The sequence below is a fragment of the Panthera onca genome, chromosome D1 (genome assembly GCF_046562875.1).
Source record: "Panthera onca isolate mPanOnc1 chromosome D1, mPanOnc1 haplotype 2, whole genome shotgun sequence".
Taxonomy (NCBI): domain Eukaryota; kingdom Metazoa; phylum Chordata; class Mammalia; order Carnivora; family Felidae; genus Panthera; species Panthera onca.
The window spans coordinates 4295777-4320312 of NC_138348.1; the positions used below are offsets into that span (position 1 = coordinate 4295777).

At 55.2% G+C, this 24536-nt stretch overlaps 1 protein-coding gene across 3 annotated transcripts in view; it reads left to right on the plus strand.

Moving 5' to 3' along the window:
* The first annotated feature begins 1204 nt into the window (after positions 1-1204).
* CPT1A (carnitine palmitoyltransferase 1A) overlaps positions 1205-24536 on the plus strand; it is a 55838-nt gene continuing 32506 nt past the window's right edge. For 2 of the 3 annotated variants that reach the window (XR_013550291.2, XM_078433776.2), the window contains exons 1-4: positions 1205-1342; positions 16678-16831; positions 19976-20115; positions 24217-24388. Coding sequence is in view for 2 of the 3 variants with exons in the window: in XM_078433776.2 (XP_078289902.1) it covers positions 16691-16831; positions 19976-20115; positions 24217-24388 (453 nt within the window). In the remaining variant the exon portion in view is untranslated. Of the gene's footprint in view, positions 1343-5925; positions 6005-16677; positions 16832-19975; positions 20116-24216; positions 24389-24536 lie in introns of all 3 variants that reach the window. The other variant, XM_078433777.2, reaches the window with a different exon arrangement.

Consider the following 24536-nt stretch of genomic DNA (forward strand, 5'->3'; position numbering starts at 1 on the left):
GCAGAAGAGAAGGGCATTTCTGTGTCTCCACGGGGAGCTCTGTCCAAATGAAAACCAGAGTGTTAAACACAGCGGATCCCGTGACTTTATTGAAAGCAGTCTGGAGAGCGGGCACCAACGGGTGACTGTGGTGGTGGCAGAGGGATGGGGGGCGGGAACAAGAGAGAACTTTCGTTTTCTCTTCTAAGCCGTTCAGGGGTAACCACCAAATAATACAGACCCAGATGGAGGCAAGCATGGGGTTTTCATAAAAGAAGTGATCGACCTTAAGCAGAGCCGGGTCTCTGTCCTAAAACGGGTGCATGTATGGAGCGCCTGCTGTATCCGGGACCCACGGCTAGGGCCTGGGAAAATTTCAGGCGAAGATAGGGAAGGGGCAGGGGTGGGGGTGGCGGGGCGGGGAGGGAGGGAAGCTCTGCCCGCACTTCCCTGAGCGCCCTGCTGCCGTTGCCAGCGGCCTAGACTCCTGGGATCGGCCGGTGACTGCACTCTCGACGCCTCTCCTGAGCTCAGTGACCCACACAGGGTTCTCTCGGTCACTCTGACCCCACCTCCAGCCATGTCTTTCCTGGGACCAACAGTGCTTTAGGCGCCTGAATAATTTACCAAACTTACCAAAGCCCCCGTGGGAGGTATTTTTCTCCCACTTAGATAAGGAGGAGGCTCAGAAAGGTCACCGGAATTCGCATTAGCGTTTTGGCTCCGCGAGCCGCTCTGCCTCGGGATCGCATCAGCTGGGGATAAGGTCCGACTGGGGACGTGGGCTCTGGAGTCAGACCCGGGCCCAACGCCGCACCCACGTTCTTAGCTGTGTGATCGCGTGCAAGTAGTGATCCCTCCTGCAGCCCAGGCGGGGATCAGCTATTTATAGGGGTGCTTTGAGGATTATACGGGCAATGGCTGTAAAGGGCTAGCATGAGCCGGGCACCACGCTAAACGCTCTCATGGGCCTGGGCCAAATGAGTTGGCCCATTTTTCGGATGAGAAAACAGAGTCTCCAGGGTGAGGAATGTCGCCCTGGGCCCCCGGCTGGCAGAGGCCCAGGTGGCGGGCCTCGGTGCAGCCTCGGTTTCCTCACCTGACGCGTCCCCCTAGGCGCCCCGCCGATGCCCCGCCCCGTCCAGGTCCCGCCCCCGACCCGCCGAGCTCCGGGAGTCTCAGCCCCGCCCGCACCGAAGCCCCGCGAGCTGCAGCCAATCGGCGGCTGCCGGCGTCGGGTGCACTCGGCCTCGCCCGCGGCCCTCCCGCCCCCGGCTCTCGCTCGCCGCTCGCTCAGTCCGCCGCCGCCTTCGCCGCTGCCGCCGCCGCCGCCGCCGCCGCCGCGCCTCCGTTTGCCGACTCGGTAAGGCTGGGCCGAGGCTGGGCGAGCGGGCGCGGGCTCGCGGCCTGCGGCCGGCGCCAGGGTGGGGCGCGCGGGGACCGCCAGGGTCCGGACTCCGGAGGGCGGGGGGTGCGGGGGCCGCCTGCCGAGCCGCAGCGCCGAGGGGAACCTCCGGCATCGCCCCGCCAGGACGGCGGGGTTCGTGGGGAGCCTGAAACGGGAGCGGGTCGGGGACTCCCCACCTCCCGCGGTGGATTGGGTCTGGGGTCCGCCTAGGGGTGTGTCTGCGCGCGGGCCTCCTGTGCCGGTCCGGTGCGGCAGCGGGAAGGATGCTCAGCCCTTCGGACTTGGGCAGGATGCGCCAAGCTCGGGACCAGCAGGGGTACTGGCCTCTTTCTTCGCCCTTCTCGCTCTCACTTCCCAGGAGTGGATTGGGTCTGGGGGTACGCCCGAGGGTCGATCGGCCCGCCGGGAGGTACAGTGTGGGAGCTGGAGGGATGCTTGGTTCTCCGGACTTGGCAGGATGCCTCCGGCCTGGGGCCGCTAGAGCCCCTTTCCTCTCATCCCACCCCACTCTTCGGAATGGATTGGGTCTGGGGGTCCGTCCGAGGGTCGGTGAGGCTGCAGGAGGGGTGCTCGGCCTTCTGGACTTGGCTGGGCGCCGCCAGCCCCCTCTCGATCCCGCCGCATCCCTTCGCCCTTCGGGGGTGGATTGGGCCTAGGGGGCCGTCCAGGGGTCGCAGTGGGAGCTAGAGGGACGCTCGGCCTTCGGGACTCCGTGGGGCGCAGTCCACCCAGCCTCCTGCGGCCGCCCCCGCATTGCAGCCGTCGGGACACGCCCTTGACGCGGGACTCCCCGCGCGGTCCGAGCACCCGTCGTGAGCGAGATCGGGGCGCCCGGCCGGGGTCCCCGCTTGCGAGCGCCCCCCATCCCCCGGTGCGGGGCAGGTGGGCGCCGTGAGTCTGCCCAAGGTCGCGGCGGGTTCCCAGCCCGGCAGCCGCCCGGCGGGGGGGGTGGAGGAGGGGCGTCACGTGACCAGGCCTGGGAGCTCTGGCCCTTCCTGCCGGGACAGCGCGGTCGGGGTGGCGGAGCTACCCGGGGTCCCGGGCCGGGACGGAGGCAGCTCCAAACCTCAGCCCCCTCGGCGAGTCAACGACCAGTTCCTTTCATTTTGTTCGGGAAGGCCGTGGGTCAGCGTCTTTATAATGTAAATTGATGGTTGGCTTTCGTTCAAGCCGACCTGACTTTTTTAACACCAAGAGTTAAAACTCCGGAGTAATCAACCCGATTCAGTAGGGAACAGACGTCGTTTTCCCGACTCAGGACAGGCTTTCGGTTCCTCTGTGCTCCTTGTGTAGTTCAAATACTTAAGGGCAGGTTTTTGTGGGAGACCGGTAACTTTGTAAGGTACCGGACAAAATCCGTTTACTCTCTTGAAACGAGTATTTTGTTACACCATTTTCTTGCATAGGCGTCGGGTTTCTGGTCATTCCAGATATTCAAGCATGCTTGTTTCCTTCTGAACCCCAAACCAAGCGATTAAAAAATGGCCGAACTCACTGGTCTTTCATTTATGCCAGCGAGCATCCCCCCCCCCCCCCCCCGCCTTTTCCAAAGTATGTAGGGCGACGCGCGGGGAGTGTGGCGTAAATATGAGGACATAATGCTGATGATCGTGCTGATCGCAGAGGCGAGGCAGCGTCTGGTTGTAAGTCGTCTGGGGCCATCGTGTCTGATGTGAACCGTGTGCAGCACTCGGGTTGGGGTGGTGCTGCCTCTGTGCGCCCGGGGGCTCCTTTTCGCATACAAACGACCGGCTTCCTTCCGGTGAAACATTTCTAGACCCGACCTTGTACACTGAACTCCCATCTGTTGAAATCAAACAGAGAAAAGGGAGCGCACATACTTTGTATCACAGTGGCAGAAACTGGCACGGTGCACAGGCCGAAATAACCTTTCGAGTTTGCACTGAAAGCAAGTGGCCTAAGCCAGGGGCGAAGGGAAGAAACCTGGCGTCCCTGCTGCTGCCGCCCTTGGCCTGCCCCCAGGCCAGTGGGAATCTAGTGGGCAAGCGTGGGCCCCCGGGGAGTCTGGGGCCAGGGCCTGCGCTTATGCAACCCTGGCCCCGCGTGCCCATTCATAGAAACACTGTTACTTTCTCCCGGGGCTTCGCAGCAAGCCCCTTCCGGACGCGCTTCGGGCGCGCCGGGACGCGATGCTGCAGTTTGGGTGTGGGGTGGCATAGGGCGCCCTGAGCCCTCAGCTGTCCCCAGGGCTGGCCACGCGGGGCTCGGCCTTCCCGCGGAGAGGCGCTTCGTGTCGCCGGGGGAGGAGGGTGGCAGCGCCGGCGACGCGAGCCAGCTCGCTCCGGAAGGTCTCCCCGAGCCGGGCGGGTGGAACAGGATCTGAGCGCCCCGGGCGCGCCAGGCCGGGGGCGGGGCTCGTGGTAACCTTTCCCCTACTTTTCGCAGCCGTCACGTGACGCGCGCCGTGGGGGCGGGGCGGGGCGCGCCGGCCGCAGTAGCCTGCGGTGCCCTCCGGGACGCGTTCCAGCTGAGCAGTTAGAGACGCAGCCTGGGCTCCCAGGGCGGCGGGGAAGGTGGGAGGCGGAAACGCGCGCCCGCTCTGGCCCGGAGCTGCTTCTGCACTTTGATCGGGTGCAGTTTTTCCTTTGTGGGAGAGGACGTTGAGTCACTCCGCGTGGTCATCGCTGGCGGGCCAGAGTTGGGTTGCTGGGGGGCAGCCTGAACTTCGATTCCCGGAGGATTTAGAATAAAATGAAACTGGCACGTTTCGAGTGTGTTTCAGATTCTCTGTGGCCCGCTTTAATGAGGCCTCTGTTTTCCTCGAATGGCTTGAGCCTCTCCCGAGCTTGGCCTGCGAGGATTTTTCTGTTTGACACGGTGCAAAACGAAGGGGGTGCACACGGGGACGTTAACGCGGGATTGGCCTCGGCACTCGGGGCCCCTCTCCAGAAGCCACCAGCCTAACAGTCTCTGATGCCTGTAGAAATAGTGTAGGCTGTACGGGGCGTGTTGTTGTTCAATCTGTTAATTAACACAAGTAAGGAGTACTTTATGTTTGTTGATTTATGACATTCTGTTGCCTTTTGTGAAGTTCACCTTCTACCCCGTGCAAATACTGGGTGGACGTTGGGTTCCCAGCAGACCCTGGGCTTGAAGCCAGCTGACCTTTGTGGTGAGGTGATCCAGAGCCTCAGTTCTCCAGAATGTCCACCTGTAATTTTGCATGGGTTGTTTTTCTGCCAAGAATGTTGTTGGAAGTTAATAATTGAAAGAAATTTTGCCAACTGCACGAGTCCTGCCGCTTTGGGGGTACGTAGGGTGTTTGCCACTGTGGAGGGCCGGGGGATAGGGTGGCTACTGCTCTGCCTTCTAGAAATCATCAGCTAATTGTTGGACACCAGGTTCTTTAGGTTAAAAGGAAAGGACTCCTCCATACTCCCGATGTGGTGGTTCACCAACCCATCCCAGGAACCTGAGTGTCATCCTAAAACTTCTTTTTTTTTAAGTTTATTTATTTGAGAAAGAGGGTGGGGTGGGGACAGAGAAAAGGGGAGAGAGGGAGAGAATCCCAAGCAGGCTCCGCACTGCCTGAGCTGAAGTCAGATGCTTTTTTTTTTTTTTTTATGTTTATTTTTAGAGAGAGAGAGAGAGAGATACAGAGTCCGAGTGGGGGTGGGGCAGAGAGAGAGGGAGACACAGAATCCGAAGCAGCTCCAGGCTCCGAACTGTCAGCACAGAGCCTGACACGGGGCTCAAACTCAGGAACCATGAGATCATGACCAGAGCCAAAGTCGGACGCTTAACCGACTGAGCCACCCAGGCGCCCCAATACGTGTTTATATTAAAAGCAAACACAAAATGACTATGGCTTTCAGACATCGTCGTGTGCTATAACTCAAATTTTACGTTTTATGGAAGACTTCCTCATTTATGAGATAATGCATTGATCACTAATTTTCCTACATGTCAGCATCTCTACTGCCCTTAAAGAAGATTTAGGGTGGGGCGCCTGGGTGGCTCAGTTGGTTGAGCTCCGACTTCGGCTCAGGTCGCGATCTCCCGGTTCGTGGGTTCGAGCCCCGCGTCGGGCCCTGTGCCGACAGCTCAGAGCCTGGAGCTGCTTCGGATTCTGTGTCTTCCTTTCTCTCTCTGCCCCTCTCCTGCTCACACTCTGTCAATCTCTCAAAAAATAAACATTAAAAAAAAAAAAAAGATTTAGGGTGAAGAGTTTAGGTTTCTTTCTACTTTCTCAAGCCCCCCCTGTTGTACAGCGGCAGGTACAACAAGGGACACTAGAAATGAGCGCAGCAGTGCTGTGGCAAGCTAAATGTCAAAGTCAGATGATTGGGAGGGGGGGTATCCGATGCCAGCACGGGGTGGGGGGAGCGGATAGAGTGAGGGGAGGGGGTCTACTGGCAAGAAGGAGGCGAGGCGGCAAGTCCACACGGAAGCCCATGTTCCTGGAGCCTGGGACTCCGGTTGGAAGCCCGGCACGCTCCAGTGTGTTCCTGCCTTGACGGCCTGATGTGTTGGGCCCATCACTTGATGTGACGGCTGGATATTCTCATACTTTATAGGCCAGGCAGAGGGTCTCGTGATGAGGCTGTGACATCTGCTCGAGCCTCTTCTCTCTTCCCCACCTGCACACACGGCCCGGTAAGTGTCAGAGCTGGGATTTGGATCCAGATCCTTGTTCCCCGAAGCTTGTGCTCTCTCCCTGCAGCACGCTGCTGCTTCTCGGGCCGCAGTGCAGGCAGAGGGCCCACGTCCGTGCCCACTGGGCGTGTTTCCGGGTGTCCGTTTCCGCATCTGTAAAGTGGTGCCTCCGACACCTGTTGTTCTTCGTCACCAGGGAGGGTCCGGGAGGGGGCCGGGTGTGACCCCAGTCTTGAGGGTGTAAAGTGGGCACGGGTTCTGGCAAATAATCCCGTGGCCGCAGGCAGGGATTACGGGTATGACGGTGCTCCCCGGTCCCTGAATTGGAACTTGTGGTTTCCCAAGTTCAGTTACTTCTGGGTGAAGAGCATGCTGTGGGTGAAGGCCCCCCTGCCGGTGGTTTTGGGAACACTTGTGGGAACAGCGTGGGATGAGGAGAGGTCCGGGGGTCTCTTCTGGGGGGACGCAAGCTTCTTCGTCAGCGGCTTGCTGACGGTGTGGCTGGGGGGCAGGTCCTCGTGGGCGTGCGTCCGGAGAAAATACCTGAACGGACGGCGCAGATAACTGCCGAGACATTCTGTATTTTCTTTACAAAAATGTGAACCCCAGTGACCTTTCCCCAGTTCTTTTGCACAGGTCACATTTCTCTGCGTTCATCTGATTAGCCATTACTTCCTGGAGTGGGGCCACACTAGGTGTAATTTGCCTTTGGTTTACTTTTATTTTTTGTTTTTCGCTTTTTGCGTTTGGTTTATTTACTTATTTTTTTATTTAAAAAATTTTTTTTAACGTTTATTTATTTTTTTGAGACGGAGAGAGACAGAGCATGAACGGGGGAGGGTCAGAGAGAGAGAGGGAGACACAGAATCCGAAACAGGCTCCAGGCTCTGAGCTGTCGGCACAGAGCCCGACGCGGGGCTCGAACTCACGGACCGCGAGATCGTGACCTGAGCCGAAGTCGGCCGCTCAACCGACTGAGCCACCCGGGCGCCCCACATTTGGTTTATTTTTTACAACACCTCACTAGGTCACTAGGCAGAAGCTGTTGTTTTCCCAGAGACTTAAAGGTGTAACGATTCAGAATTCCCTCTATAACCTGCCTCGTCTTGGCGTATTTACTCCATAAACGTGAATGGCGTATTACGATATACTTGACTGCGATAAGTTAACTGTATGGCCAGTTAATTAATGAAAATATTAAATGCCCAGTGGTGGATTCAAGAGACCCCACCTCCTTAGTGACCGTTCCTGCCCGTTTCTTGCACACGAAGCCCTCCCAGAAACACAAAGTGAGTTTTGCGTCTCACGTTCTCGCTTCTAAGGTGCCTCCATCAGGTTAGGGAAATAATCTGTATTTATCTGCATATGCACTTATCAAGAAAACACAAGAGCACAATCACGGAGAGTCATGTCTGCAAGTGAGTATGACACGGCACACGACGGGCAGAAAGCTATGCGCCCACACATGGGTGGACGGGTGCTCTCTTTTCCGTACTGTTACTGCTAATTTTTGCCTGCGCCTAACTCCTCGCCCTAATCGTGACCGTAGTAGCGGGAATACGAAATACTGACGGAGCAAGAAGGAATCTGAGCAACCTCACGAACCTTTTTGGGGCGCCTGGCGGGCTCAGTCAGCGGAACACGCAACGCTTGATCTCGGGGTTGTAAGTTCGAGCCCCACGTTAGGTGTAGAGATTACTAAGAAAAAAGAAAAGAAAAGAAAAGAACCTTGCCCCACATGCAGGTCTGGATTTCCCCTGGCTGATACCCTTCCGGAACCTTCTGGTACCTTCCTTGAAGTGCCGTGGGTGGCAGCACTGAGGCCGGCCCGGGTGCCGTCTCTGTAGTCCTGCTTGGCAGGAACATGGCTTCCCGTGTTGTGTCCATCCTGGAGGCAGAACCAGCTTTGTGTGGCCAAGCAGAACCGTCCCGGACACTGGTCGCTGGGCCCCAGAGGGATACGCGGCGCCGCTCTGGCCTCCGTCGAAGACGATGCTGTAGATGGTGCCTGCAGTGTCTCCCCTCGAGCGTTTTTCCAGGGGTGGTGGCCCGAGAGTCCTCCGGCCCCAGCTTCCTCCCTGATGAGGGAAACGGGCTGTGTCCCCAGAGTCACTGCCCGCTGTTGATGCTGTGCTGGGCCGTAGGAGACAGGGCCCGCTCCCGCGTGCGAGTAAATTGTGCATCTGTAGCGGGGAGACGGGTGCCTGAGAACAATTTTAGAGTTGGCACTGGTCGTGTTTGTAGTTGCTGTGGTTTCATTGCTGACTGCAGTCACATCATTCTGGCTACAGTCACATCATTCTGGCTACAGCGGAGCGATCTACTTTCGCATCTGTGTCGTAGCTGTAGCGATCTCGCGTGGCACTTTGAATGGAGTGTCTCCTTCACCTGGCAGGTAAGCATGTGGGTTGGGGGGTTGGACGTGGGTCTGATCCCCCAGCTCCGCTCTTTGCTGGCCGTGACCTTGGGCAGGTATGTGTGCCTCAACGCCCGAGCGTTGGTCTTCTCCCTGGTAAATTTGTGCCATTCCGTGGGTTCTGGCGGGAATTATTTTTTTTTCCTTTTTATTTATTTAAAAAAAATTTTTTTTTAACGTTTATTGATTTTTGAGACAGAGAGAGAGCATGAACAGGGGAGGGGCAGAGAAAGAGGGAGACACAGAATCCGAAGCAGGCGCCAGGCTCTGAGCTGTCAGCACAGAGGTGGGGCTAGAACCCACGGACCGAGAGATCATGACCTGAGCCGAAGTCGGAGGCTTAACCGACTGAGCCACCCAGGCGCCCCGGCTCTGGCAGGAATTAAGTGGGCAGTTTGGGTGAAATGTGCATCACATTGTCCAGCATAAGCCAAACAGGTTTGTAGAAGGAGTATTTTGTATTTTCGTTGCTAAAAGCACAAACGTGAGTCTGCATCTCCTATCTGTCTTAGCTAGTTAGCTACCTACTTACCTACCTTCCTACCTTCCTTCCTACCTCCCTATCTGGGTTCAAGGCTCTGTTGGAAGAGCTCTGACAGCACAGAATTATATGTTTTGGTTGGAAGTCCCATGTCACATGGCAGGTGCGATGGTTTGTTTATTACGGAGGCGATTTCCATGTCTGAATTTCCCCCCCACCCCCCACCCCTGTTTTGGAATCCAGCTAAGCACTTGGCATTGGGCTGACCTTTCACCTCCTTTCCTCAGCGGCTGCCAGTCCCAGGACCTCTGGGGCTGGGGGTGGCACCGTGGCCGGCCTTCTGGAGGGGAAGGGGACCCGGCTTCGGGATGGCTAGTGTTACGATTGGCGGGCCGCTGACCTCTGCGGTTATGGAGAAAAGGAATCTATTGAGGAGAAGGAAGACAAAGGCAGGGACACGTGAAACACGGGAGTACAGACCAGTTTATTGGCCAGAGATCAGTGAGTGGCATTGGGCAAAGTTGGCGAAATTAAAATAATCTGACCGACATTGAACGAGCTGTTGCGACATCATCCCCCCCTCCCCCCGCTCCAACTTCTTCACTTGGCGTTGGGAGAACTGTCTGTGGTCCTCACTGGACTCACAGTTGAACAAGGACTCGTGTCCCGGAGACGTTCACCGCTTCCGTTGGGAGATTAAATGAAAGGCGCACGAGTGAGAGTCATCAGCCAGTCAGTGCGGGTAGAATCACCAAATGGAACCGGTGGGACGTTGTTCTCTGGGAATGTGGACTCAAAGGCAGCCTTGCAGGAGGGGAGCTTTAAGCTGGGTGTGCAGAGCCCGAAGATGGGAGCAGAGCAGAAGGCATCCCAGCTGTGAGTTGGGGTTAGCAGGGCCCGCCCCCACCCCCATCACGGTCGGGGTGGCCGGGGTGCTGGCCCAAGCGGAGGGGCCTGGGGGAGTGAGCTTGGGACGCTGTGGGAGCAGCCACCTAATAGGCCCGTGATGGGAATTTATAAGAATTGGGATAAATAGGTCGGCGCTCTCAACCAGAGCGCCTTACTCTGGACCTTGGTGTTTTTCCGAGAGCGGATTAGCGTAAGGTGCTTAAGTCTCTGGCATCGTCCTTGGAAGCACCTCTCCCCTCTGGTGGCCTTCGTGATTTCCAAAGTAGCACCGTTAGGTGGTTCCCACGCTCAGCCTGGGGGCGCGACGCTCAGCCTGGGGGCGCGGCGCCCAGGTGTGTCCCAGGCGAGGAGGTTTGTGCAAAGCTCACCATCGCGTGGGGTCCGGGCGGGCGCCCTCCGCGCCTGGCGCAGCCAGGGAGGATTTCTGCGGTGCCAGGGAAAATAAACGGGTCCGTGGCGCCCCACAGCACCCCAGACCGCGGAGACACGTGTCTTCAGCACGTTGGATAAATTTCGCTGCCTGAAGCTGTTGACTTCCAGTTTACTGCTGAGCTGGTCTGGCAGGCGCACAGCGAGAGGTGGCCTGGCATCGAGAATACTCCCCGAGGGGCCTCCCCGCTACTCGCTACTCGGTCGCACCACCTGGGGCAGGGGCGGCCAGTCTGTGTTCCCAGAACGTGATTCCCCTGTCACCCTGTTCCCTCCTGTTTAGACCTTTTTTTGAAGTTTACTTATTTATTTTGAGACAGAACGGGGAGGGGGCAAAGAGAGAGGGAATCATCCCAAGCAGGCTCCACACTGTCCGCGAAGAGCCCGATGTGGGGCTTGAACCCCTAAACTTTGAGGTCGTGACTTGAGTCGAAATCAAGAGTTGGAGGCTTTACCAACGAAGCCACCCAGGTACCCCTTTCCTGTTCAGATTTCTTGTTCTGTTTTATATTTTTTTTATTTATTATTTTTTTAATTAACTTTTTTTTTTTTTGAGACAGAGAGAGACAGCATGAACAGGGGAGGGTAAGAGAGAGAGGGAGACACAGAATCTGAAACACGCTCCAGGCTCTGAGCTGTCAGCGCAGAGCCCGACGCGGGGCTTGAACCCACAGACCGCGAGATCATGACCTGAGCCGAAGTCGGCCGCCTAACCGACTGGGCCACCCAGGCGCCCCCAGATTTCTTGTCCTAAGGCGTCTGGTAGTTGCTCAGTGATGATTTGAGAGAACAAATGACTGACAGAAAGGGGAGTTAAGCTCTCTTTTCATGTCTGTGTTTTCTTTGCAGCCTATCTCCCTGCCCCCGCCCCCCCCTCCGCCCACCCCGGTCTTTCCTGCTTTTCCTGCCAGTACACGTATTCTCTTCTCTAGCTGGCTGAGAACTCGGGGAGCAGGTGCCGTCCTGCCGAGCAGGTGGATCCCAGGGGTCATGCCGTGTAAGCCCGTAAGCTCTGTCCCCCGGGAGGTCACCTCTCTCCACCCAGGTAGAGAGGTGCTCAGGCGGGCATGGTATGGGATAGTGGCGGGAGGACAGCATGCTTTGCAAATTAGCAGGGTCTGGTGCTTGTGCGCGTCACAGGGGTGAGGCACGGAGCCTGGTAGGCAGTGGTGGGCTTCTAGGAGGGGAAACGGTGGTGAGGTAGCAGTTAAAGCCCCAGGCAGGGCCCTGTGCGGCGCTAACTCCTGGGGTGCAGAGGGGCTGGAAGAGGAACCAGGGACCCCCCAGCTCAGAATCCTGCCAGGGGTGAGGGGCGGTAGCAGATAAGAGTCTACGTGCCCGGTCACCTTATCCGGAAGGAAGAGGATGGTGAGTGAGGCCAGCGCTCAGACTGCTTAGTTGTGTCTCTCAGCTGGGGCATAGCAGAGCCCCCCTCCCCAACCCCCAACAGCACCAGGAACCGGCGGGGGGGTGGTGCTGCCTGCTCACAAGGCCCTCGGGGGCCCCCTTCGTGCTGAGGCCCTTCACCGCCGCTATCCTGGAAGGTTGAAGGGTTACAGAGAAAAGCTGTCCAGTTAAGTGGCCTGGATCCAGACGCAGGCCCGGCCTGCCAGCTGGCCCAGGGCCCTTCCTCTTACAGGGTGTTGGGGTTCCCAGCTGTGCTGAGAGAATGACAGGAGTCACCAGGAGGGGGCTCCAGGGAGGCTGACCCAGGAGCGGAGAGTGGGAGACCGGGCAGGGTCAAGTTGATATGGCAGAAAACTAATATTCCAGGAAGGGGGCTCATAGGTAGTGTTCTGTACTTGTCCGTGTTTCCAGCATCTCCCGATTTAAAACGTTCGGGGCAGAAAATGACCTTGCTGTGTAGTACAGTCAAGTTCACCGGGCCTCCTGTGGGGTCCTCCTAATTCCTGATTGTCCCTGAATTGATGAATGGCTCGCCTCCTTCCACCTGGGGGTGGGTGGGGGGGTCTCTCTTCTCCCCCAGCCTCCGGTTGCGGTCAGCCTTTGGGAAGTGCTGGGAGCTGCGTCCTCCTCAGTTATTCTGGCCCTCCTCTGGGGGAGACTGGGAGGTGAGGGAGGCAGGGCGGGCAGGCAGGCAGGCTTTGCCCACACCCACCTGGGTGAGAGGTGAGGGCGTGCCCTGCGTCGTGCAGGTCGTGCCAGGGCGCGGTAGGTCAGGGGGTGCAGTGATCTGACAGGTAGCCTTGCCCGTCGTTTGTTGTTGTTGACATTCGAGGTGTCGTTGGGTGGGTCTAGCTTATTTCCCGGTTACGGACGCTGGAGTGCAAGGGCCGGCTTGTGGGCGGGCAGAAACCCTGTGAACGGGCCCCTCCTGATTTGACTTTGACTCTGTGCATGGGTGGTGGGGCCTGGCCGTGGCTCCGTGGGTGCTGGCTTCCGGCTCACATGGCCAGCGGGCGAGATGTGCCCAGAAGGCGGACGCTGAGCTTTGAAAGTTGGTCTCCGAGCGTGAGATTGCACTGAGCTGCAGCGGACAGGTGTTTTATTTCAGTCAACACATTTTCAGAAGTGATAAGGGAGGATCACACACCAACAGAAGAGGGACGGGCACAGCAGACCCCCGTGTGACCACTGCCCGACGTCAGTTCCCACCCGTGGCCCTCACGGTTCATAATTCTGTCCGTCCGTGCCCTCTACCCCCAAGATTTTGAAGCAGACCCTAAACTTGACAGAAGACAAACTTGTACTGATAAATATTTCCGTATGTATCGCTAAAGTACAGCACCTCTTTCAACAACAACAACAACAATATCCTATGATGCCTAAAAATATTTATTTATTTATTTATTTTATTTTTTTTTTAAATTTTTTTTTTTAACGTTTATTTATTTTTGAGACAGAGCATGAACAGGGGAGGGTCAGAGAGAGGGAGACACAGAATCCGAAGCAGGCTCCAGGCTCTGAGCTGTCAGCACAGAGCCCGACGCGGGGCTCGAACTCACGGACTGCGAAATCATGACCTGAGCCGAAGTCGGCCGCTTAACCGACTGAGCCACCCAGGCGCCCCGTTGCCTAAAAATATTTAACGGCAGTTCCCAGATGCCGCGAGCCGACAGTTGTTCGAAGGAGTGAGCTCTCAGCGAGTGGGACACTGGAATTCTGCATTTGAGGAGAGGTTTAGGGGCATAAATGTTGAATAGATAACACTTCAGTTTCCTGAGGCAGTGTTTTTTTTCTTTTTCTTTTTTTTTAAATAACAGCTTTATTGTGGTTTAACTTACCCCACAGTCCACACGCCCGTCCAGAGTGAACAGTCGAGCGATTATGAGTCTCTTTACAGATATGTGCAACCATTAGCACAGTTAACATTGGAACGTGTTCATCGCCCGAGAAAGAAGCCGTCCTGCCTTTAGCTATCTACCCCACTCAGTCCTCCTTCTGCCCCCAACCCTAGGTGAGAGAGGGAGAGGCAGAGAGAAAGGGGGACAGAGGATCCGACGTGGACTCTGCTCTGACAGCAGAGAGCCCGACGTGGGGCTCGAACTCACCAACCGTGAGATCACGACCTGAGCCGAAGTCGGACGCTTAACCCACTGAGCCACCCAGGCGCCTCTCATAAGTGTGTTTGTTTTTATTTTTATTTATTTATTTTTTAATTTTTTAATTTTTTTTTTAAAATTTATTTTTGAGACAGAGAGAGACAGAGCATGAGCAGGGGAGGGGCAGAGAGAGGGGGAGACACAGAATCGGAAGCAGGCTCCAGGCTCTGAGCTGTCAGCACAGAGCCCCACGCGGGGCTCAAACTCACGGAGTGTGAGATCGTGACCTGAGCCGCAGTCAGATGCTTAACCCACTGAGCCACCCAGGTGCCCCTCATAAGTGTTTTTAAACATGAGGCTGTGATGCCAGGATGGGTGGAATGTTCGCTTACTAGATTTGCACAGGGAGTTTTCAGTTTTCAAACCTTTGTCGTCCGGTTCACTTGGTCCACTAATGACCGCTATGGCTCGAAGAGGGACTTCTGCTCAGGGCGGTGTCCAGGTGGCTGCAAAACTAGAGAGCCAAATTGTCCGTTCTGTGGTGCATTTAGGACTCTTACATCTGGCTTTTAGTTCAAAGCAATCAAAAAAACGAATCCTGACTTAAATTCAGTGCTCTGACCAGGCCGTTGACTCCTGGAAAGGACCGCAGATACTCCCTATTTCACCTGCCTCTCCCTGGCGGAGGTGAGATTCCTGAGCAAACACCGGGACCCATACCTTTGGATAGAATGGTCTACAGACACGATGTTTATGTTCCATCTGCATTAATAATCCCTCAGGTCTGGGTAAAGCCCTTGAAAGATCTTACAAACCATCGAGAGGGTAGCCAGTCCGTAACGTTGTTTGCCACACTTCACGTTCTGCAGAATTCTCTCCGTGACGCCTGCCTCCTGCCACGCGTGTAGCCTGAAATCTTCGTGGGGAGGGGCTAAGGGTTAACCGTGAGGCCCCTGGAGAATCCTAGAGACCCTTGGATAGCTTTTGGAGGGAGAGGATTCAGAGCGGTTTGGATGCCCCGTCAACATCCCGAATTACCTGCAGCAGGCATTTGCCTGGAGAGCTTGCGGCTCTCAGACTTGGGGTCTGGGCCTGCACAGCCGGCCAGGCGAGGGAGGCTGGCTCCGTGCCCATGAAATAACACGTCGATAACCTTGAACGCTTGGCAGACCAGGTCAGAGCCTCAGGTGCTGCGTGGTGACACTTCCCAGGTGTGCCCGTCCCAGCCTGTCCCTCTGCCCCCGGCATCCCCACCTGGACGCCCCTCCCACTCCCAACCTGTCCTGCCCACGCCGACACTCTCCTGTGTCCTCGAGTAGCTCCCGTGAGCGAATGGGCCAGAATCCCCCGGGGGCCTCTGAAGGCTTTCTGGAGTGGGTCCTCCTCCGGTCCCCCACTGGCGCCCCTGTCTCCTGGAAGACTGCTTCCCCCTCTTACTGGTCATGCTTCCCGGCCCCACCCACAGTCCTTACATCAGCCAGAGCGGACTTCTAGAGAACAGAAACAGTGACTTAAAGCCCTTGGAATGCTTTTCCTTCGTTCTTAGCATGAAACCCCTCTGCCTCCCATGGCTGCCTCTGGGCATTCCTCTCCAAAGTTAGCTGCCTGCCCTTGACCTCAGCCACCCTGCCCTTGACCTGCCCTTGACCTCTACCTAGAGGCTCGTTTTCCTTTAGGCTTGAAAGGCTTGCCCTCTGGGCTTCCTGTGTCACCCGGGAGGTCCCCTCTTTTGGCCTCTCTGTCCGAGTTGGGGCGGGGACCTCCTGCCAAGGTCTCCATCCTCCCTGTGGCTGGCACACCGGAGGCAGTCAACAAACTCTTGCCGAAGGAGCACACGAATGAAAGCTGCGTGCCTTTTGGGGCCTCTCCTGGGGCTCTTTGTTCCAATTAGCTGAAGACTAAGCTAGTTTGGGCTTTTGTAACTGGGCATCTTTGAAAGCACGGTACCTGTTGATTTCCGTAGGTCCTACGCCCGCACTCTGTAGGCTCAAACAGGTAAAAGCGGGAGGAATTGCGGTGAGAAAGCTCAGTGTCGGGTTTTTGCCCCGGTCCTCGGTGACTTTGCCCCTCTGTTAGCTGCCCTTTCCTCGTGGGGCGCTCGGGCAGAGTGTCGGAAGAGAAGGTGGCCGAGGGGCCGGCTGTGCGGGAGGGAGGCCGGGAGGGCATCAGGAGTGGCCAAGGAAGAAGACGGGCCAGGAGGAAGGGAGCCAAAGAGACCCGGCCTGGAGCCATTGACGGGAAAGGTGCGTTCATTTGTGGGCGCTCCTCAGTGTTCCAGCCTTCGGGTTGCTGACCCAGGTTGGTTTCAGTCACAGCTTCCGAGGAGGAGGAGGAGGAGGAGGAGGAGGAGGAGGAGGGGGGCCTGGCTCCGACACGCATAAGCACCCACTCCTGAGGACTCCGTGCGCCTGGATTTCGTGGCGTCTTTGTGGCGACCGGGATGGTCTCTCAAGTCAGCAGCCACAGGCACACCCGAGTCCCGGTGCCCCGGCCTGAAGATGAGGGGTTCAGGGCCATCCTGTGGACCCTCTGGGTTTCTTCTGTGCCAGCCTCCAGGCGGCATTTGCAGGGTGCCAACAGCCACCAGCTTCCTGAGTCAGCTGGGTGTGGCCTGGGCTGCTGGCCTGGAGGGTTGGTGCCGTGGGATGGCCCGGGGGCGGGGGCCAGGGGGTGGGGGTTTCTGGGTGGGAGGGGGCTCCCCTCCTGGACTCCCCGCCCCAGGCCTCCGAGCAGAGGGTGCGGTGGGCTGTGTAGTGCCCGACAGGCAGGGGAGGGGGTCGGCATGGAATCCCAGGATCGGATCTCGTAAGGGACCGTTAAGTTTGTTAAATGGCTAGGAAACCTGCAAATTCAGAACGAATCCCAGGGCTGTGGAAGGGGTTTTCTAACATCCGGTGAAACGCTGGTGCGTTACGCTCTCCCCTCCTCCTCCTAGGGCGTTACTGAAGATGGCGGAAGCCCACCAAGCCGTGGCCTTCCAGTTCACGGTCACCCCAGATGGGATCGACCTGCGGCTGAGCCACGAAGCCCTGAAGCAGATCTACCTGTCTGGACTTCATTCCTGGAAAAAGAAGTTCATCAGATTCAAGGTTAGCAGATACCTGTTTAGATCTGTACGGCGCTCACATTAGCATCTGAGAAAACGCCTCCAGGTGCTGGTGAGGCGAAAAAGCATTTCAGAGCGATTGCCGCGCAATTGATACTTCCTCTGTCCTTGTGAAACACACTCCCCGGCTTCCTGAAGAAGTTCTGAAAGGCAGGCAGGGGAACCGGCGCCCCGTAGGCAGGTGAGTTGGGGTTCAGAGAGCCTGCTCGGCGAAACAGAGGAAAGACCAGCATCCGTGTCTCCTGCTTGGAGCCCAGAACCCCTTACGCCTTGTAGAAAAAGGATTGTTTCCCAGCTGTGTGGATTGCAATGAATTTACCTAACGGCTACCTTGCTGATAAAATTAGCCAAACGTTGGGGCGCCTGGGCGGCTCAGTCGGTTAAGTGTCTGGCTTCAGCTCAGGTCATGATCTCACGGTTTTGGGTTCAAGCCCCGCGTCGGGCTCTGTGCTGACAGCTCAGAGCCTGGAGCCTGCTTTGGATTCTCTGTCTCCCTCTCTCTCTCTGCCCTCCCCCCATGCTGTTTCTCTGTCTCAAAAATAAATAAACATAAAAAGAAATTAGCCAAACATTGAAATAGGTGCACGTAAATTCAAATATAGCTAGCTTCAAATGCTCTCAATCCTGTTTACCTGAAAGAGTGGACAGTATTCACCGTTTTTAATTAACCACGAGTCTTGTTTCCCCTTTGTTTGTAAATTCAATTTATTTCCAAAATCATGGAAGGAATAAAATACACATATGGAAAAAATTCAGACGAGAGAATTGTCCGGTTCCTCCCCGCCCCCACCGGCAGGGAGGGAAACGGATAACTGTGTTCATTTTCCAGTTTCCTTTTCAGAGGGTGTGGCTCAGAGAAGGGCTGTTGAGAAGGTGCCAGGAGCCAAAGTAGGTGAGAGCAGTGACCTCAGAGAAGGTGGACAGGTCCCTGGGAACCGGCCTTGCTGGACAGGTGTCTGGGGCACAGCCAGAGGGCTCCAGGTCACAAGCCAGCCCCAGAGGCACCTGTGGTGGGGGAGGGCGCCACCTACAGGGAGAAGCGCGTTTTGCCACCCGACCTTGTCCAGAGCAACCTCTTTTTACTTTCAAATCCAAGAAAAGAGAAAGTTGGGTGCAGAGCTATGGCCATCAATCGCTGCAACCCAGTGCAAATGTTCTCTGGTCTTAAAGACCTTGTAGGACAGCTGAACAGTGCACATCTGTGCCTAACCGAGGGGTTTGCAGAGGAGCACAGGGCTCGGAGCAAGAGGGGAGGCAGGGGGACGGCGGGTGAGCGGGAGACCTTCTGTCTAGACCCTTCCTGCCTCCGTTTTATTTATTTCTTAAAAAATTTTTTTTTACCGTTTATTCATGTTTTGATAGAGACAGAGCATGAGCAGGGGAGGGGCAGAGAGAGAGGGAGGCACAGAATCTGAAATAGGCTCCAGGCCGTGAGCTGTCGACACAGAGCCTGATGGGCAGGACTTGAACTCACGGACCGTGAGCTCATGACCTGAGCGGAAGTTGGATGCTCAACAACTGAGCCACCCAGGCGCCCCCGTCTCCCATTTTAATATAACGTAATATATGTATTTATTTGTCTTTTTTTTTTTTTTTTTTTTTAATTTATTTTTTTTGGGACAGAGAGAGACAGAGCATGAACGGGGGAGGGGCAGAGAGAGAGGGAGACACAGAATCGGAAACAGGCTCCAGGCTCCGAGCCATCAGCCCAGAGCCTGACGCGGGGCTCGAACTCACGGACCGTGAGATCGTGACCTGGCTGAAGTCGGACGCTTAACCGACTGCGCCACCCAGGCGCCCCTGTATTTATTTGTCTTAAAAACATTTGCTTCAGAGAACACCAAAAAGGACCCCCACTTTGTTTAAAATCTCTTTCCTTTACGCCTCTCAATAGCGGGGGATTGGGTGGGAATAGCATGTAGGGATGCAGCTGTCTTCTAAAAATTCAGGTGGGCTTTGAGAGCTTTTAAACCCATTGTCTTGGTCAAAGCAATCTCTTATTAAGATGGCTTTATTAAGAATTTCTTTGAGGGGGCGCCTGGGTGGCTCAGTCGGTTGGGCGTCCGACTTCAGCTCAGGTCACGATCTCGCGGTCTGTGAGTTCGAGCCCCGCGTCGGGCTCTGGGCTGACGGCTCGGAGCCTGGAGCCTGCTTCCGATTCTGTGTCTCTCTCTCTCTCTCTGACCCTCCCCCGTTCATGCTCTGTCTCTCTCTGTCTCAAAAATAATAAATAAATGTTAAAAAAAAAAAAAAAAGAATTTCTTTAAGTTAGAAGTTTTGAAACAAACACGTAAATAAAGAGAATAAGGAGCTACACTGCTCACTTGGTTTCCAAAATTTTGTTCCATATCTGCCGGGCCCTCACACCTGCTACTTTCTGTGGTTTTTTGTTACTTTTAGTGGTGGGGGTGTTGGCTGAAGGATGGTTCAACAGATTCTCAACATGGAGTGAGGTGTCTTGGAAATACTTGGGGATTGAGTGGTCTTTTGATTCAGGAGCAGCAGGAGGGGTGGTTTGGGAGCTGGGGTCTTGGGGCATCCCAGGTGTAGCAGGTTGGGGCAGGACTTCATGGTTGGCTCAGTGACATCCTTGAATTTTTTTTTTTTTTTTTTTACATTTATTTATTTTTGAGAAACAGAGTGAGACAAAGCGTGAGCGGGGGAGGGGCAGAGAGAGGGAGACACAGAATCCGAAGCGGGCTCCAGGCTCCAAGCCGTCAGCGCAGAGCCCGACGCGGGGCTCGAACCCACAAGCCGCGAGATCATGACCTGAGCCAAAGTCAGACACTCCACCGACTGAGCCACCCAGGAGCCCCAGTGACGTCCTTAACTCGGTGTCATGAGTCAGTCTGGATGGAGATGGGGGGAATCGGTGTTAAGCTAGTGGCTCAGGCGATTCTCATGTCCTGGGGTCACTCTCAGGGAATCTGCTCCAGGGAGGGGATTGGCTCAGAAGCAGAGGAAATAAAGGGGCTGGAGGCCCTGGGGAAGATTTCCAGTAGTGACAGTGTGGTCACTTAGCCACGATGTGCTGCAAACGCCTCCTTCCCACTGTCCGTCATCCCACTACCCTCACTACCAGGATTTTGTGGGCGGGACGTGCTCACGGTGCCTGCTCTGTTTCTAGAATGGCATCATCACCGGCGTGTACCCGGCCAGCCCCTCCAGTTGGCTCATCGTGGTGGTGGGTGTGATGTCAACCATGTACGCGAAGATCGACCCCTCACTGGGAATAATTGCAAAAATCAATCGGACCCTTGATACTAGGTAAGTACTCTTTCCAGATCGCAAACCCTCTAGGAAGTTAGCGATTCTCATTAGTGATTTTTATCGCTGGTATGTATTGTTTTATTATTAAAAAAATTTTTTTAATGTGTATTTATTTGAGGGGGGTGGGCAGAGAGGGAGGGAGGCCCGGAATCCGAAGCAGGCTCCAAGCTCAAGCTGTCAGCACAGAGCCCGACGCGGGGCTCGAACCCATGAATCATAAGATCATCCCCTGAGCTCAAGTCAGAAGTTCAACCGACTGAGCCACCCAGCTGCCCCTTGTTGGTGATATTTTTATGTCTTTTCATATATATAACTTCCTGTTCCGATTCATTTGGAAGCTTTGCTGTTCTCCTGTAGGCTCTCTTCTGTGTCTTTGACCAGTGTTAAGGTCCCCAGGGGGTCCGTGGTCCCTCGTGGCCCTTCCTCTGAAGCCCAGGGCTAAGAAGTACGTGGTCCCGGGTTGCACTGGGAAGTCCCGTCAGGGCCTAAGGTTGTGGTCGGTGCACTTAGCCTGACTGCAGGGTCCTCAAAAAAGGGATTTCTGCTCCAGGAGCTGGTTCAGGACATGGTCACTTCTTTGCACTGGAGTCCATCCTGGAGTCTGTGACCCTGAGAACTGTTGGCTCTGGGGGGAACCTCAGCCCCTTAGCACCTGTCAGAGTGGCTTAGAACCCCAGCGGGAACCCCAGCACTCCTGAGAGTCTTAGGTTTTTCTAGTCTTAGAAAATCAGCTTTCTACATGATATCTGTCCTGGAGGAGCCTTTGGGCTGATACTTTTCTGAGAAGGTCGGTGGTGCCTGGGGTCCCACGTGGAGTGTGGGCACGGCCTGGAGGGCATTAACGGAACCCCTGTGAAGTCCTTTCCTCCCTGCAGCCCAGGGATGGCGTGACGTTTGTGGGTCGCACCCTGTGCTTCAGCGACTTCTCTCATGGGGGTCTCCGTGGTAAAGTGAAGTGTTCACAGGGGTGGGTTCTTGTGCTGAGTCCCAGGGAGAGGAAGTGGGGGCCGCACACCTCCGAAATCTGGGCTGCCTGCTCACAGAACCGTCCCACGAGACAGACACGAAACAAACAGCACTGCCTCATGGGGCTCTGAGTGGCCGGATGACAGAACGAGACAGAGCAAGTGGGGGAGGGGCAGAGAGAGGGGGACAGAGGATCCGAAGCAGGCTCCAGGCTCCGAGCTGTCAGCCCAGAGCCCGACGCGGGGCTCGAACTCACGAACCGCGAACTCACGACCTGAGCCGAAGCCGGACGCTCAACCGACTGAGCCACCCAGGCGCCCCTATTTTCTGGTTGGAAAGCATCCTAGTACCTCCCAGCTGCCGTGGCTGTTCCGTGCCAGACCTCCAATCCTATTTCTCTGTTGCTTGTTTGCACTGACAAACCTTTTAAGTCTCTTACTAGAGCGATAATGGTCCCCAGAGGCCTCGTCCCATAGCTGGGCTTTGTTTTTCGGGCCAGAGGGCACGTGTGGACGGTGGGAACCCCGGTGACGACGAGAGGGCAGCCCAGGCGTGTCCTCACGTTTCCCGGGCCGTCCCTGTCGTGTCGGGGGCTGGCCTAAGCCGAGCAGATGAACTCTGGGCCTTTTGAGAAAGCAGCCCGGAGCCTGCTTTCAATTCTGTGTCTCCCTCTCTCTCTGCTCCTCCCCCGCTCACACTCTCTCTCTCAAAAATAAATAAACATTAAAAAAAAAAATTTAAAAGCGTGGCCTTGGGTCGCCTTGAGCAGGTGCCCTTTGCCCTTGATCCCTTCTTGTTGAAAGCCCAGAGTCCAGCTGAGTCGCTCCCGGCCTCCACGCGGCCTCAGGAATGCCGGCTGGGGACTTTACAAGCGTCTGCAGGGCCTAGAATAAAAATGCCATCATTTCAGGGGAAGCGTGCCTGGGCTGAACGCCTGCCAGATCCCCTGCGCTGCCTTGGGGGCCTGGGAGGCCAAGGCGGGGACCCCAACATTCCTGATGCCCTGGGCAAACCTTGCTCCTCCTGTCCTGGTGGTCCTGGGGAGTCACAGGCCGACCCCTGCAGACGGCTGGCCTCCACCCTGGGTCATGCTATTTCTCCGTACCTTTCAGACTGCTGGGGGTTTAACACGGATTTTTAATTTACTCTCCAGTGTGGACCCTTAACACTGGATTATATTTAGAAGTCGTGGCTATTTACAGCCCTTGATAATCTGGGTCTTTATACGATTTGTTTCTTTGCTCCCTCTAAACCAATTGTGGTGAACTGGGCCGTCCCTGGCCCAGATTTAGAAAGACCAGGTTAAGAGCCAGCGTCTTCCAGGCCTGAGGGTCATTCTGGAACCATCTTCCTGGAGAGCATCTCCGACGGTCCCGGGTGATTTTTCATAAGCATAGACGTACTGGCTGTGTGGGGTATGCTCTGCGTTTGTCCGGCCCCTGCAGCCTTGGAAGGAATGTGTTCTTTAAAAGAAAGCTTTTTTGGGGGGGCACCTGGGTGGCTCAGTCGGTTAAGCCTCTGACTTCGGCTCAGGTCATGATCTCAAGGTTCATGAGTTCGAGCCCCACGTTGGGCTCTGTGCTGACCGTGCAGAACCCGCTTCGGATCCTCTGTCTCCCTCTCTCTATGCCCCTTTCCCTTGTGGACTTTCTCTCAAAAATAAATAAAAAAACAAAAATAAAAGAAGGCTTTTTTTTTTTTTTTTTTTTTTTTTTGCTAATGCTTGTCATCCAAGTATCCATATGTGTATTATATTAAAAATCCTGAATGTGTCATCTCTTTGTTAACGTCATGATACTCTCCAATTTTTGTGGACCTAATGGGTATGTGTCTTTTCCTTCAGTGATGTAGGACTTCGGAATCCAAAGCGTAGATGATCTGAGAGATGGGTTCTTAAATGCCTAGGTCTAAGCTGGCTTATAGATTACGCTATCCGAAAAGAAAGTATAGAGATAAAGCAGAGGCTATAGTTAAACTTGGACACAAGATTTTTTTTTTTAAGTTTATTTATTTATTTAGAGAGAGAGAGAGACAGAGCACCCGAGTGGGGGAGGGGCAGAGGGGGGGAGAGAGGGAGAGGGAGAGAGCGAGAATCCCAAGCAGGGACCATGCTATCAGTGCAGAACCCCACATGGGGCTTGATCTCACGAATGGCAGGATCATGACCTGAGCTGAAACCAAGAGTCAGACAACCTCCTGAGCCACCCGGGCACCCCAAGCTTGAACACCGGATTTGACGGCTTATAGAAAGACACAAATTTTGGAGGAAAAGTATTTTACCTTCAAGATAATTAGTTTCAATGTCACTTAAGCACGATAAGGTGTTAACTTGGCGGTGTTTCAATATCGGAAGTACCTTTAGCTTCTGTATATTGGTTGTGTTAATAATTTGAAGCACACTTAAATCATTTAAAAAAACGAGATACTTGGGGCGCCTGGGTGGCTCAGTCGGTTAAGCGTCCGACTTCGGCTCAGGTCACGATCTCATGGTATGTGGGTTCAAGCCCCGCGTCGGGCTCTGTGCTGACAGCTCAGAGCCTGGAGCCTGTTTCAGATTCTGTTTCTCCCTCTTTCTCTGACCCTCCCCTGTTCATGCTCTCTCTCTCTCTGTCTCAAAAATAAATAAATGTTAAAAAATTTTGAAAAAAATAAAAATAAAAAAACGAGATACAACTGACATATAATGTCATGTTAGTTTCAGGTGTATAACATCACTTGGTAGGTGCATATGCCTTTAAGTGGTTACCACCAGCCTAATTAATATTCATCTCCCCATATAGGTACAAATTTTTTTTTCTTACGGAGAGAGCTTTTAAGATCTTCTCTTCTAGCAATTTTTTTGAAAAGTGTACTTATTTTGAGAGAGAGAGCAAGTGTGCATGCAAGCAGGGGAGGGGCAGAGAGAGAGAGAGAGACAGAGAGAGAGAGACTCCCAAGCAGGCTCCTCACTGGCAGCACAGAGCCCGACATGGGGATCAAACTCACGAACCGTGAGATCGGATGCTTAACTGACCGAGCCACCCAGGCTAGCGTCCTCCCTTTGGTTCGGGGTCCAGAGTGTCACTTGTGTCGAGGGGAGGCTGCTCTGGCTGGCAGTGTGTAATGCATTCTCGGCTTGTCTCGTCTCCCTAGCGGCTACATGTCCAGCCAGACGAAGAACGTGGTCAGCGGCCTCCTGTTCGGCACGGGGCTGTGGGTGGCCCTCATCATCACCATGCGCTACTCCCTCAAGGTGCTGCTGTCCTACCACGGCTGGATGTTTGCCCAGCACGGCAAGATGAGCCGCGCCACCAAGATCTGGATGGTAACGGAGCCTCCCTTCGCCCTCGGTGCCGGACTCGTGGGGATTTTTTTATTTTTTTTATTTTTGAGAGAGAGAGAGAGAGAGAGAGAGAGAGCGACAGAGCATGAACAGGGGAGGGGCACAGAGAGAGGGAGACACAGAATCCGAA